Raw genomic sequence first — 13,550 nt, 5'->3', positions numbered from 1 at the left:
ATAGACTCGACGGCAATGGGTTAATGACTAATGATCTTGAACATTTCTTCATGTGCTTATTGGCCGTTTGTATATTTTCTTTGGAAAAATGCCTGTTTAGATCTTTTGTCCATTTTTTAATTGGGTTGTCTTTTTATTGTTGAGTTGTGAGAGTTCTTTATATATTCTGTATACAATTCCCTTATCAGACATATGATCTGCAAGTATTTTCTCCCATTCTGTGGGTTGTCTTTTTACTTTCTTGATGGTGTCCTTTGAAGCACAAAGTTTTTAAATTTTAATGAAGTCCAATTTATCTATTTTTTTCTTTTGTTGTTTGTGCTTTTGATGTCAGATCTAAGAAACCATTGCCTAATCCAAGATCATGAAGATTTATGCCTCTGTTTTCTTTAAGAGTTTTATAGTCTTAGCTCTTAAATTTAGGTTTTTTATCCATTTTGAGTTAATTTTTGTATTTGGTGTGAGGTATGGGGTCTACATTCCTTCTTTTGCTTATGGATATCTAGTTGTCCCAGCACCATTTGTTGAAAGGACTTTTCTTTCTCCATTGAATTGTCTTGGCATCCTTGTAAAAAATCAATTGACCATAAATGTGAGAGTTTATTTCTGGACTCTCAATTCTATTATACTGGTCTATATGTCTGTCCTTTTGCCAACATCATATGGTTTTGATTTCCATAGCTTTGTAGTAAGTTTTGAAATCAGAAAGTGTTAGTCCTCCAACTTTGTTTTTCTTTTTCACAATTGTTTTGAATATTCCGTGTCCCTTGAACTTCTGTATGAATTTTAAGATCAGCTTGTCATTTCTGCAAAGAAGGCAGCTGGGATTTTGATGGGAATCGCATTGAATCTATAGATCAATTTGGGGAGTATTGCCATCCTAACAATATTAAATGTTCTGATCCGTGAATACAGGATGCCTTTTCATTTACATAGGTCTTTAATTTCTTTCAACAATGTTTTATAATTCTCAGAGTATACTTTTTTTGTTAATTTTATTCCTAAGTATTTTATTCTTTTTGATCCTAGCTAAATGGAATTGTTTACCTTATTCCATTTTCAGATTGTTCATTGGGAGTATATAGAAATGCAATTGATTTTTTAATATTAATCTTGTATCCTGCAACCTTGCTGAAGTCATTATTAGTTCTAATACTTTTTTTAGTGAATTTGAACTTTCTTTTAAAATAGACCTGTAAGTGAAAGTTTTCTATAAGGTGGGTAATTGTTCTTTAATTTGCCTTTTCTAAATTTTGAATTTTCTTTTTGAAGTAGAGCAAACCTATGTTTATATATTATTATCATCATTTTTGAATATCATTTTTCTGATGAGTCTGGTTTTAAATCATAACAATCTATGCCAGTGATTCTCAGCTGAGTGTGGGGAAGGGTGGTATATTAGAATCCCTCAGGGGCCATTTTCAAACCACATCTGATCATCTGAAGATTTTGACACATACCCTCCTCTTTAGTTTAGAATCACTGTTCTAATTAGGTGTATATTGAGGGCGGAAACAAGGTTGAGAACCACTGGGTCAGGCTTTGCTAGACAAGTACATTATAACCTTCTGTTGTGAAGGTGGATTTGTGTAATTATTTGTGGCCTCTATTATTATTATTATTATTATCACAAATAATAATGGAAACATCTGTCCACAACAGACAGTTAAAAATTGAACTCAAATAAACTCCAGTGCATCCTGCTGAGAAGAGGATGGTCTTGATTCTGAATTTGGTGTTGGTGGCTACATATCTGTAGTAACAGTATGGTCAGTGGGTTCAGAGGAAGAATACAGTGTTTATGAATTATCTCCATTTGAATTTTGAGGGAAAGCTTTGTATTGAACTTGATATCTTTTCTTTCTCAGGTCCCAACAGAACACCTGAGCTCAAATGAAATGCCGGAGGAAACCAGCACTCCTGAAGAGATACCACCCCCAGAACCCCCAGAGCCACCACAGGAGGTGGCTGAAGCTGAGAAGTAGCCTATCTATGGAAGAGACTTTTGTTTGTGTTTGATTAGGGCTATGAGAGATTTAAGGGGAGAAGATAAACCTGAGACAGAGAGCAAGTAAGCTGTCCCTTTTATTGTTTTTCTTTGGTCCTTATCCACCCAATTGCACACTGGCATTTTCTTGCTGCGAGCTTCTTTTTTTTTTTTTCTGGACTCAAGACAGTAGCAGAAGATGTCAGTCACCTCTGGTAACTGGACAAATGGGTCTCTTGGGCCCTGGCACTGGTTCTCCATGGCCTCAGCCATGGAGTTTCCTTGGACTTCCCTCTCTTCCTTCTAAATCCCAGCTCTCCTGCTCGGGGTCATTGGTCTAATTCTGGGGTTAAAGGTTCTTGAGATTGGCTAAAATCCTTTCAGGCTACTGCATGTCATGAGTCCAGAGGCAATCACGGAGACCTCTGGCCAGGAAATCCTAACTGGGTTCTTGTGGCCTTCGGAATTGAAGAGGATGGAAAGTGGGGTTGGAGGAGTCTCCCAGTTATTCAAGTGCCAACATTGCCAGCTAATCCTTTTAGGAATGGGGCAGGCACCTTCCACTTGTTGTATTTATTCATGTAGCTGCTCCTTTGTCCCCCCCTCCACCCACTAACACTCAAGCTCTCCTCTTTTCCAATTAGATATATGTAAGTAGTTGTAGTAGAGATAACAATTTACATTTCTCGTAGACTACCTGGAAACTTTTTTTTTTTAAATACCTGTGCCATTCTCGTTAAGAATTTATGAGATGCCAATGGCATAACCCCTCACACTCTCTGTCTCATCTCTCCTCCTTTCTCATTAGCCTCTTTTAATTTTTTCCCTTTCGACTCGTGCTCCCATTAGGAGCAGTAATGGCAGTAATAAAAGTCTGCACTTTGGTGATTTCTTTTCCTCAGAGGAAGCCCGAGTGCTCACTTAAACACTACCCCCTCAGACTCCCTGTGTGAGGCCTGCAGAGGCCCAGAATGCACAAATGGGGAAATAAGGCACAGAGAGGCTCTCCTCTCCTCTCCTCTCCCCGTGTTCCCTCAAAAAAGAAAAAAAGGATAACCAATACTTCCATTAAGCCTAGGCTGAGTGAGGAGGGAAAGCCCAGCACTGCTGCCCTCCCGGGTAACCCACTCCAAGGCCTCGGCCCACCTCGGGCTACGGTAACCACATCGGGGCTTCCTCCAAGCCCCATTCTTCCAGCACTTCCACCGGCAGAGTCCCAGAGCCACTTCACCCTGGGGGTGGGCTGTGGCCCCCAGTCAGCTCTGCTCAGGACCTGCTCTATTTCAGGGAAGAAGATTTATGTATTATACGTGGCTATATTTCCTAGAGCACCTGTGTTTTTCTCTTTCTAAGCCAGGGTCCTGTCTGGATGACTTTTGGGGAGGGGGGAAAGTGTAAACCAGAACTTTTAATCTATTTGAAGGCGATTAAACTGTGTCTAATGCAAACTGCCTGCCTCCTCCTTCCCCCTTCCATTTCCAGAACCACCATGGGGGTGTGAATGTGTTGGTGTGTGGGGTGGGGGTGGGGGTGGGTGTTAAAAGGGGTTGCTTTTTACTAGCCATACTTCCATTTTCCAGGGGACCTTTTATGTTTGCAAGAGAGCTTGCAAACTCTCTGTTGATCTATACTACATTTCTGAGCTGAAGTTCGCCTTTTACTGGTTTATGAAAAAAGGGCTTTCAAGGCAATATACAGTGTTAACAAGATTGGAAGGGTGGGGGGTTATATTTATTCTACTGAACAGAACAAATTTTTTCTTAGGTTATTGTTTTTGTGCAGATGGATGGTGTTCATTGCAAATGAGTCTTGGTTATTAAAGCAGGCTCACCAAGGCCTTCCTTTGGACATATTTTGTTAGTGATCTTTTTCAAGTGGTGGTATGTATTTCTTTTTAAACAGTCTGTAGTCAAGACTCCTTGCCAATTCCCATCTCACTGTTCCCGTTAATTAATTGGAATTAATGAAATTTGACTGCTCCCAGATTTTCTTTGTAGCAGGATTGGAATAGAGCAATCCTTCTCTAATGGAGAGAGACAGAGAGAGAGACTCAGATTTCTCTCCTATCTGCCTCTACTTCCCCATTCTTTTTCTGGCTCTCAGTTTTATTCTAGTACTTAGATTTTGGCTAGTTCAAACTAAGGCCAATTCTAGAGGGCTTGGAAGCTATTAGGTTTTTCCAGGTAACCTGCCACTCCTATGAACCCCTTTAGCCCATCCTAGCTCAGACCACCTCTTCTGCTGGGTTAGACTGGATTGATCTTCCTCTACTTACCTCAGCCACTCTCCTGCTGACCCTTGGTCGCTCAGAGCAGCTTTCCTTTTCTGATGTGAAGGGCCAAAATGGAAATCTCTTCTCTCTAGTGTGAAATTATTACTATTATTAGTTTCTGCTTTTTCATACTCCCTGCCCTTTTTCTTTTCCTTTATAATTCTTCTGTGTTTAAGAACTTGGCCAGAAGATCTGTCCCATTTATACCATACACCAGCTGGGACTGTCCCTAGTCTGAGTCCTGGTCAGAGGGGAGATTGAAGAATTGATCTTTCCCATGGGAATAGGCTGTAAATTGTTAGACCTTTTCAATGGTTGACACTCTTTCCAACTCTCCCCTTCCTCCCCATTCCTGAAGATTCCTGTGCCCTCCACTTCCCCAGGCCAGGATGGTTGGCACTGATCCAGAATCTCTGGGGGAGGGTGGAAGTTGACTATTTTGGGCCATTTCTTCATGTCCCTTGCCCTGGCTGAGGTCATCATCTCCCCCTTTGTTTGTCCCCCAGTGGCAGAGGTAGTTTCTAATTCTATAGTAGCTAAATTCCATTCTTCCTGTCTTGACCTTCCTGCCTTTACCCCGACGGCCCTTTTTCCTATTGACTAAATCTCTTTACCTTGTTGGGGGGAAAAGTATTTTGTTTTTAAATCTATTTTTGAACTTAAATGCAATTTAATATGTAAATCTCTGCACTTTTTTGTGAGCCTACAAATGTATATGTGTTGGGTTTTTTCACTCTCTGGTATTCCTTAATAAAGAAATCTTTCTTTTTGGGGGAAGCCAATTGATGAAGGAGACTTGAATGGTTTTTAGAAATACAGGGATGTCTGTTTCTTTGTGCTTCTGCCTCATTTCTTTACTTGTGCCTAGTGTAAGTGCTCTGCCCCTCCCCCCATCTTTTGACCCCTTCCTTTGAGGGCCCTCAACTTAGTAGGGCAGAGAGAGAGACCTGTCCTATATCTGGTACCCCTCTGGGAGCACTTGGATTGGTTAAAGCAGTAACCTAGCAACGTAGCCCCCCCTCCCTCTCTCCATAGACTGGCCCTGTTAGTCCTTTTCTTCTAGCTCAGTTCATTTTATACTCCTGAGGCTGGGGCCAGGCTGGGGAAAATCACCAAGGGCTTACAGTACATGGCTTTTAAAAAACGATGATTTACTCTCGTGCCTTGGTGTACTACTAAAGAAGAGCACTGTGTCTAATAATTCACAAAGCGTTTGTGTCCGTTTTGAGAACACATTCTAGGACTCTCTTGCTGCTCTTAGGGGATAGGTTTTAGAATAGTGTCCAAGGCTAAAACTGTTTCAAAGGAGGCAAGCCCAATTCACAAAATTCACATGGTGGATTTCATGTTTTGGATAAATATGAAAGGAGAATGGGAACTATGAATCTGTACCTGTAAAACTTTTGAATGTCCTATAGAACATTAATGTGGGCAGAAAACCCTGATATAATTAGCTGGTGGTGCAAGCAGTTAACATGCTCAGCTGTTAACCAAAAGGTGGGAGGTTTGAGTCCACCCAGAGGTGCCTTGGAAGAAAGGCCTGGAGATCTATTTCCAAGTAATCAGCCATTGAAAACCCTGTGGATCATAGTTCTACTCTGACACACATGGGATCACCATGAGTCAGAATCGACTCATCAGCAACTGGTTAATTATTTTACAAATAAACACAAAGTAAATTTTTATAGTTTTAATATATACACTGAATTTTCAGGAATGTAACAACTGTGTAAACTGAGGGAAGGTGGAGCTTTATTTTGTTCAGAACTTTATCAAGAGTTGTTCACGACTTTTGAAAATCATTTCACTGATGGCAGTGCCATTCATATGTATTTAAGTTGTCAATACAACATACCTGTATTAGTCTTCATTTGTAGCAGTTGCATTCACAGTGATTCTGTATATAGGTGGAAACATCTGACTACCTTTTTGTGTCTTTTAGTATAGTCTTGCCTAGTTATTTGCATATTGAAATGCATATTATCTAATTATAAATTAGATAGAGATAGATTGTTGCCATCAACAGCTCTGATTCATGGCAACCTTACGTACGTACAACAGAACGAAACGTTGCTCAGTCCTGCGTCATCCCCATGATCACCAGCATATTCAAGTCCATCGTTGCGGCTGTTGTGCCAGTCCATCTCACTGAGGGTCTCCCTCACCCTCGCTGACCCTCTGCTTCAACACACATGATGTCTTCCTCTGGCAATTGATCTCTTCTGAAGACGTGTCCAAAGCAAGCCAGTTGGACAATATTCTGCTGTGATCCATAAGGTTTTAATTGGCTAATTTTCAGAAGTAGATCACCAGGCCCTTCTTCTTAGTCTGTCTTAGTCTGGAAGCTCCACTGAAACCTGTCTACCATGGGTGACCCTGCTGGTATTTGAAATACTGGTGGCATAGCTTTCAGCATCACAGCAACATACAAGTCCCCACAGTACAGCAAACTGACAGATGGGTAGGGGTATTATAAATTACTTTCCTCTTATTTCTCCTTTGTATTATAGTTAGTATATTATATTTCTATTCTAGAAATTATGTATATAAGCAAATTATATACCAAGGGAGGGCTGGGTCTGATGGGATTGAGAACCACTGGATGAGATCATCTCAAAGGTCCCTTTTTCTAAATATTTGGAAAGCTTAGAGAGAAAATAAACAAACATCCCCCTCCCCTCACGCTTTTTTTTTATTTTAATTTTAACAGTAATACATGTTCACTGTTGAAAACTGTGAAAGTACAGAAAAGTGAGAAGATTTTTTAAAAATCACCCATAAATTCATCACCAAGATATAATCACTGTCAATGTTTTCGTGTATTTCTGTCTAGTCTTTTTTTTTTCTGTGCATATATTTTTAAACATAACTGGAGTTCAACTATAAATACAGTTTCTTTAAAAAATAATATTATGTTTTTGGTAGAGGTTTACACAGCAAATTAGGTTCCCATTTAACAATTTCTACACAAATTGTTCAGTGACATTGGTTACATTTTTCACAATGTGTCAACATTCTCATTAATAGCATTCTGGTTGTTCCATTTCCAGTCATCTAGTTTCCCTGCTCCTTCACCTTCTCATCTTTGTTTTAGATAATTGTTGACCATTTGGTCTCATATAGATGGTTTTTTAAAGGAGTGCAGTACTCACAGGTGATAATCTTTATTTTATGAGCTAATCTGTTATTTAGGTAAAGGGTGACCTCGGGATAGTTTCAGTTCAAGACTTAAAGAGTATCTCAGGGCAATAGTCTCAGGGAGTCCTCTAGTCTCAGCTGGTCCAGTAGACCTGGACTTTTTTAAGAATTTGAGTTCTGTTCCAATAAATAGAGTTCTGTAATGCTGCTTTTTTACTGAGCATTTTCTGTATCATTAGAAATTATTTGAAAACTTAATGACTCCATAATATGTGCACAACCATTCCCCTATTGTCTGACATTTAGGAGTTTCCAGTTTTTCATTATGATAAACGATGCTGTGATGAACTCCCTTATATATGGGCGTATCTGTGATTATTTACATCGGATAGATTTCCTAGAAGTGGAATTGTTGAGTCAAAGGGAATGCTCTTTTAAAGGCTCTTGAAAAATATGACCGAATTGCTTTGCAGAAAGGCTGGCCCGGTTTGGCCTGCCAGCAGTGTATCAGAGGGCCCACTTCAACACATCTCATTTAAAAATTTGGTCATTTGATAGTTATAAAATGGTATCTCAGTGTTATTTAATTTCTATTTCTTTGGTTAATAGTGAGATTATACATTTTCTGTACCTCCCCTCTGCCTTCCGTTTTTTGCCGTTTGTATTTCTTCCGTGGGCTGTCTGTTCAAATCCTTGGTCTGTTTTTCTTCTGGTATTAGGGGGTTTTCAAATTGATTAATAAGAGCTTAGAGCTCACACTCCACCATGGGGCAGGAAATGAGGGGACCCTTAACTTAGAAGTGGTTTCATAACTCTGGAACTTAAAGTAGAATGTTCTCCCTAACATTCCATGCCCCTGTATTCTTTCTTTAACCCTCCCCCACTTTCCACTGCCTTTTCTGCCAGCACTGCTCATCTTCAGCTATTTGGCTGTGCCAACTTGGCTAAAGAGTTTATAGCTTTGTGCCCACATAAGAGACATGATGATTATTTGTCATAAAATACAGGCTGTATTGCACAACATACTGAAAGGAACGTATTGATAATGTAATCTATGCTGCACAGTTTCTCTCTCTGACAAATTAATATGGAGACTTACTCAAGGTCACAGAGTTTACTAGTAGAGCCAAGCCCAGAACCCAGGTCTCCTAATCCCAATCCAGAGAACTTTCCAGAACCCACTGTCCCTTTGTCAAGTAGATGTAAACAGATAAGGGAGTTAGAATAACTCCAAATGTCACTTGAATGAAATGAGCGTTTCATTGATTTAGTATTCAATAAATACATGTTAAATATTGACCATGTACTGGGATTAACTTTAGAAGAAATTGCACTGCTGATCTCATTATCTTGTAAACTGAGAAACTGCAACGATTTTAGGATTATTTGCCATTTAGGATTCATTTTATCAGTGATCGTTCCATATTAGGCATAGAGTTGGGCTGATATAGGGATGGTGATTTGGTTTTTGTTTTAAACTTAAATCTCTCTCCAGACCCCTGCACTTTGGTTGAACTGATGGTGGGGTTTCATTAGCACAGAAAGTCAGGAAATTGCCTTGTTGGGTTCCCACACTCAAGCTGGCCGTCCCTTTGTGAGGGCCATTGCCCTGGGCTCTTTCTGAGCTATGCCTGGCAGGTCCCAGAGGCAATGGTATACAAATGCTGTATTGGTAACTGTGAAGTTATAGGAAAAGGTGAAGCCTACGTATCAAGTGCTATAGAATTCCATTTATTTAGCGCCTTCCTGGAGGAGGAGTCTTGGCTGCGTCTAGATGGGAAGCAGTTCCTTCCCACTTGATTGTGTTGGTGGCTGAATAATACGTAGCGCGGGTGCTGTGGTGTGAGAAGGTAAGGTAACCTCTATTGTGAAGGAGAGGTGTGAGAGCCACTTCTTTTCCCCAGCTGGGAAACCTCAGACCTCATCCTGAATTTCCTGACTTGGGGGTTGGTGGTATTTGACCTTGCTGAGACTATGGTGATCCGTGCTTTTTTTTCCACCCTCCAGAAACTTCATTTTAGCGCCCTTGGTCTCTAACAGCCCAACTACAGCCTCCAACTTCTGTGAAAAACCTTGACACGGTGAGAGGTTGGAAGCTGACTAGCAGAGACTGGGGCCTCGGTGCCATGTATCACATCAGACTGCTATAGGGTTTTCAGGGAGGAGAGGGCATTTGTGGAGGCAGCAGCCTTTGTGTGTGGAGGACTCTGGGAGAACTGATCAGAACCTACCTGGGGTAGTCTAAGGTAAGGTTGTGAGAAAGAGAGGCAGGGAGCGAGAGGGGAGAAAGAGAGTCAGCCAGGATAAGCCAGTGCCCCAAGCGGTTTCGCCTGGTGGAATGGGAGGGAGGGAGGGACCTCAAACTCTGAACTGGTGAGCTGGCTGGGCTCTAACTCTGTCTTCTTGAAATGGCTCTTTAACTTCTTTCTCCCAGCAGCCCTTGGGAGTCCAAGGGAGTTGCCCAAAATAAGTCTAATGCCCTGGGCTAGTCTTCTTCCTCTGGACTGAGTAGAACAAGGGCTGCCCCAGGCTCCTCAAGTGGGCTTTCTCTCCACCCCTAGCCTCTCTGGACCTCTACCCTGAATCCCAAAACCCTCTGGGGGCTTGGCTATCAGTTTGCTTCTGGGTATGCCAGGTCCATGAATGTCAGTCAGTCTGCAGACAAGCACATATTGACATGGCCTTTCTGCCCAGTCTGGAACACAGTATCCTGGAGGTTACAAAAAGGTCTAATGGTCACCATTTATTGTCACTATGTACCAAGAACTTTATACACGTTATCTCATTTATTCCTCTAACAACTTCATGGGGTAGATATTATTAGATCATTATTCCTATTTTACTGAACAGAAATGTGTATGTATGCAACTTACCTGAAGTCATGTAACCAGTAAGTGGTGGAGCCCGGATTTGCAAACACGTTAGTTGAACGCTCCAAAGCCTTTGCTCTTGGCCACTACACTAACTAGGGGTCATGAGTGGGATGGGCCTTGAAGGGAGGGAAATGGAAGTAACATGGTGCAAATTTAGAGGATGGGGCGTGTAATCATTCATTGAGCATTTGTTACGTGCTGGGCACTATGCTAAGTGCTTTATATACACTATTTCATTAAATCTTCAAAGCAATCCCATAGAGCTGGTACGATTATCTCCACTTTATCAATGTGGAAACTGAGGCTCAGGGAGGTAAAGTGGCTTGCCCAAGGTGACCCAGCTAGTGAGTGGTAGTGCCAAGACTTGAACTCATGTCTGCCTTAGCGCCTAACTGCTAGGTCTCACCTGCCCTAGAGGAGCTTCCACTTGCTGTTCTCAGGCCCTGCAGGGGCCCAAGGGTAGAGGAAGAGCCTCATTGCCCTCTTGGACCAGCCCATTTCCACCCAATTCCTTCCAAGGGAGCTAGAGGCTACAGCTCCCTGACCCTCTGACATTCTAGGCTGAGAGTGGGGGTGGGGTCTCCAGCTGTGAAGACTCAGCCTCTTGGACCTCAGACCTTGGTTTGCCAGGCTCAGGGTGCCACTTGGCATGTTCTAGAAGTCATTGGGGCTGGGCACGAGGTTCTGGCAGCCCTGCCTGGAGGAGAGCTTTGGGCCCTGGGCTGCAGCCCTGTAGGGGTACTGCCTTTCTCACCTCTCAGGGCCTGTCCTGTGGTTTATAATCCTAGTTGCCCCGTCTCACTGCCCCTCCCAAAGCCCTGTGATCTTTGGTGCCTTTGCACAACAAACTAAATTAAGCCTGTATTTATCCCCCACCCCCAAGCCCTGAGATACTCTTATCCCCCAGGACAGGGGAGATTTCCATAACAGCTTTTTCTCAGTCATTCCTCTTTATCTGATTTTTTCCTTTCCTCACCTTAGAGCTAATAGATAGGCATTAACCAAACCCACTGCCACTGAGTTGATTCCAACTCATAGTGACCCTATAGGACAGGGTAGAACTGCCCCATAGGGTTTCTGAGGCTGTAAATCTTTACAGAAGCAGACTGCCACATCTTTCTCTCATAGAGTGGCTGGTGGGTTTGAACTGCCGACCTTTCAATTAACAGCTGAGGGCTTTAACCACTGCATCACCAGGGCTTCTTAGATAGGCATTACTCAGGGGTTTTAAAAGGTGTAGGTATCTGTGGTATGTGTGGCTTTTACACACCGTGGGCATTATCCCTCTCCTGGCCATCTTTCCAGAAGCCTCTGCCAAAAGATGCCCAGCAGGATAATGGCTTTGCTGCTACCCCAAACGGTAGGCCAGCAGCTTGGGCCCTATTTGCTTTAATTTTTTTAAAAAATGAAATATTGTTCATTTTTATGGATGTAAAAGTAATAATACTTTAAAAATTCAAATAAAATAAAAATATAGAAAGTGAACATTTCCCTCCCTCACTTCCCCTAGCCCCACCCACTTCCCTCACCAGATCACCACTGTTAACCATTCGGCGCACAGCCTCTCAGCCTTTTTTCTGTGTGTATGTCTTTCTTTTTCTTAAATAAAAATGGAATCACTCTATAAATCATGTTTTAGTATTTATTTTTCCCTTGATACAGCATGAAATTCTTTTACAACAAGAATGTTTGTACACTATTTGTATAATCTTAACATTTAAAATTAAAGAATTAAAGAATCATGATTTTCCCCATGTCACTAAATCTTTTTCTACATCATTTTTAATGGCTGCATGGTATTGTATGAATGAACCCTGTGATGGATAAGGTTGTGTGTCAACTTGGCTGGGCCATGATTCTCAGTGGTTCGGCAGTTATCTAATGATGTAGTTTGGCAGTTATGTAATGATGTAGTCATCCTCCATGATGTGATCTGATGTGATCAACCAATCAGTTGTAAGGGGAGTTTTCTTGGGGCTGTGGCCTGCATCCTATATATATATGGATGTTCTGGCAAAGCTCACTTGCTTGCTCTGAATCCTGCACCCGGCTCATCATCATCTGACCTCCGGTTCTTGGGAGTTGAGCCAACAGCCTGCGGTCTGACCTGCTGATCTTGGATTCGTCAGCCCCTGCAGCTATGTGAGTTAGGAGAAGCTCCAGCCTGAGCCTGACCCATGGACTTGGGGCTTGCCAGCCTCTACAACTGTGTGAGACACTTCCTTGAGATAAATCTCTCTCTCTCTCTCTCTCTCTCTGTGTGTGTGTGTATATATATATATATATATATATACCCGCTTCACTGGTTTTCCTTCTCTGGAGAACCCAGCCTAAGACAAACCCTAATGTATTTAATTCCGTGTTTGTATTGTTTCCAATTGTTTACTAGTACAGACAAAGCTGTTGTGAATATCTTTGCCTGTATATCTTTGCACCCTTGTGTGAATATTTCTGTAGATCAAATCCTAGAAGAAGAATGGCTGGGTCACAGGGTCTGAACATTAAAGAGGGTCAGATTGTGCCTTTGAAAGCTTGTCAGATGAGGCCTTTTGAGAAGCCATTTAGTATAGAGCTTGATAGCCTGGACTCTGAAGTCAGGCAGACTCCTCACTCTATGACTTCCTAGTCAACTTCTTTAATCTCTCAACCTAAGTTTCCTCCTCTGTAAATTGGGATGATGATAGTGCCTACCTCACAGGTGTCCAGTGTGGATTATATGATATAATATATGGTTATGTCAGTGCTCACTAAATGATGGCAATTATTCAGTGCCGTTTGGGACTTGAAGCTGTTTGGGCTTCCTTGTCTATTTGGTGAGGATAGGACTTTTATTTTCCATTTTCTTGATGCCCATAGTCTCTAAGGACAGGATGAGTACAGCTGAGGAATAAGACCTGGGAGCAGAGTTGCCTCACCTCACCCTGGTGGCAGCTCTCTCTTGGGTGATGGGAGTCCTTGGATGGTACAAACTGTTAACATACTCAGCTGCTAACTGAAAGATGGGAGGTTCAAAGCCACCCAGAGATGCCTCAGAAGAAAGTCCTGGTGATCTACTTCTGAAAACTTAGCCATTGAAAACCCTATGGAGCACAGTTCTACTCTGACACACACGGGGTTATCATGAGTCAGAGTGCACTCAACAGCAAGTTCAGTGGTAGAATTCCCACCTTCCATGAGGGACACCTGGGTTTGATTCCTGGCCAGTGCACCTCATGTGCAGCCACCACCCATCTGTCAGTGAAGGTTTGTGTGTTGCTATGATGCTGAACAGGTTTCAGTG

At 42.0% G+C, this 13,550-nt stretch overlaps 1 protein-coding gene across 1 annotated transcript in view; it reads left to right on the top strand.

The window, feature by feature from the left end:
• The window catches only part of ZDHHC9 (zinc finger DHHC-type palmitoyltransferase 9), a 34,188-nt gene extending 30,753 nt beyond the window's left edge, over positions 1-3,435 (top strand). The window contains exon 10 of the mRNA XM_023734288.1: positions 1,869-3,435. Within this exon, the coding sequence (XP_023590056.1) occupies positions 1,869-1,985 (117 nt within the window). The 3' untranslated portion in view covers positions 1,986-3,435. The remainder of the gene's footprint in view (positions 1-1,868) is intronic.
• Positions 3,436-13,550: the final 10,115 nt, after the last annotated feature.

The sequence above is a fragment of the Trichechus manatus genome, unplaced genomic scaffold, assembly GCF_000243295.1.
Source record: "Trichechus manatus latirostris isolate Lorelei unplaced genomic scaffold, TriManLat1.0 scaffold00066, whole genome shotgun sequence".
NCBI classification, from domain to species: Eukaryota; Metazoa; Chordata; class Mammalia; order Sirenia; family Trichechidae; genus Trichechus; species Trichechus manatus.
The sequence above is the reverse complement of the archived record's forward strand: the minus strand, read 5'-3'. Positions and strand labels throughout refer to the sequence as shown.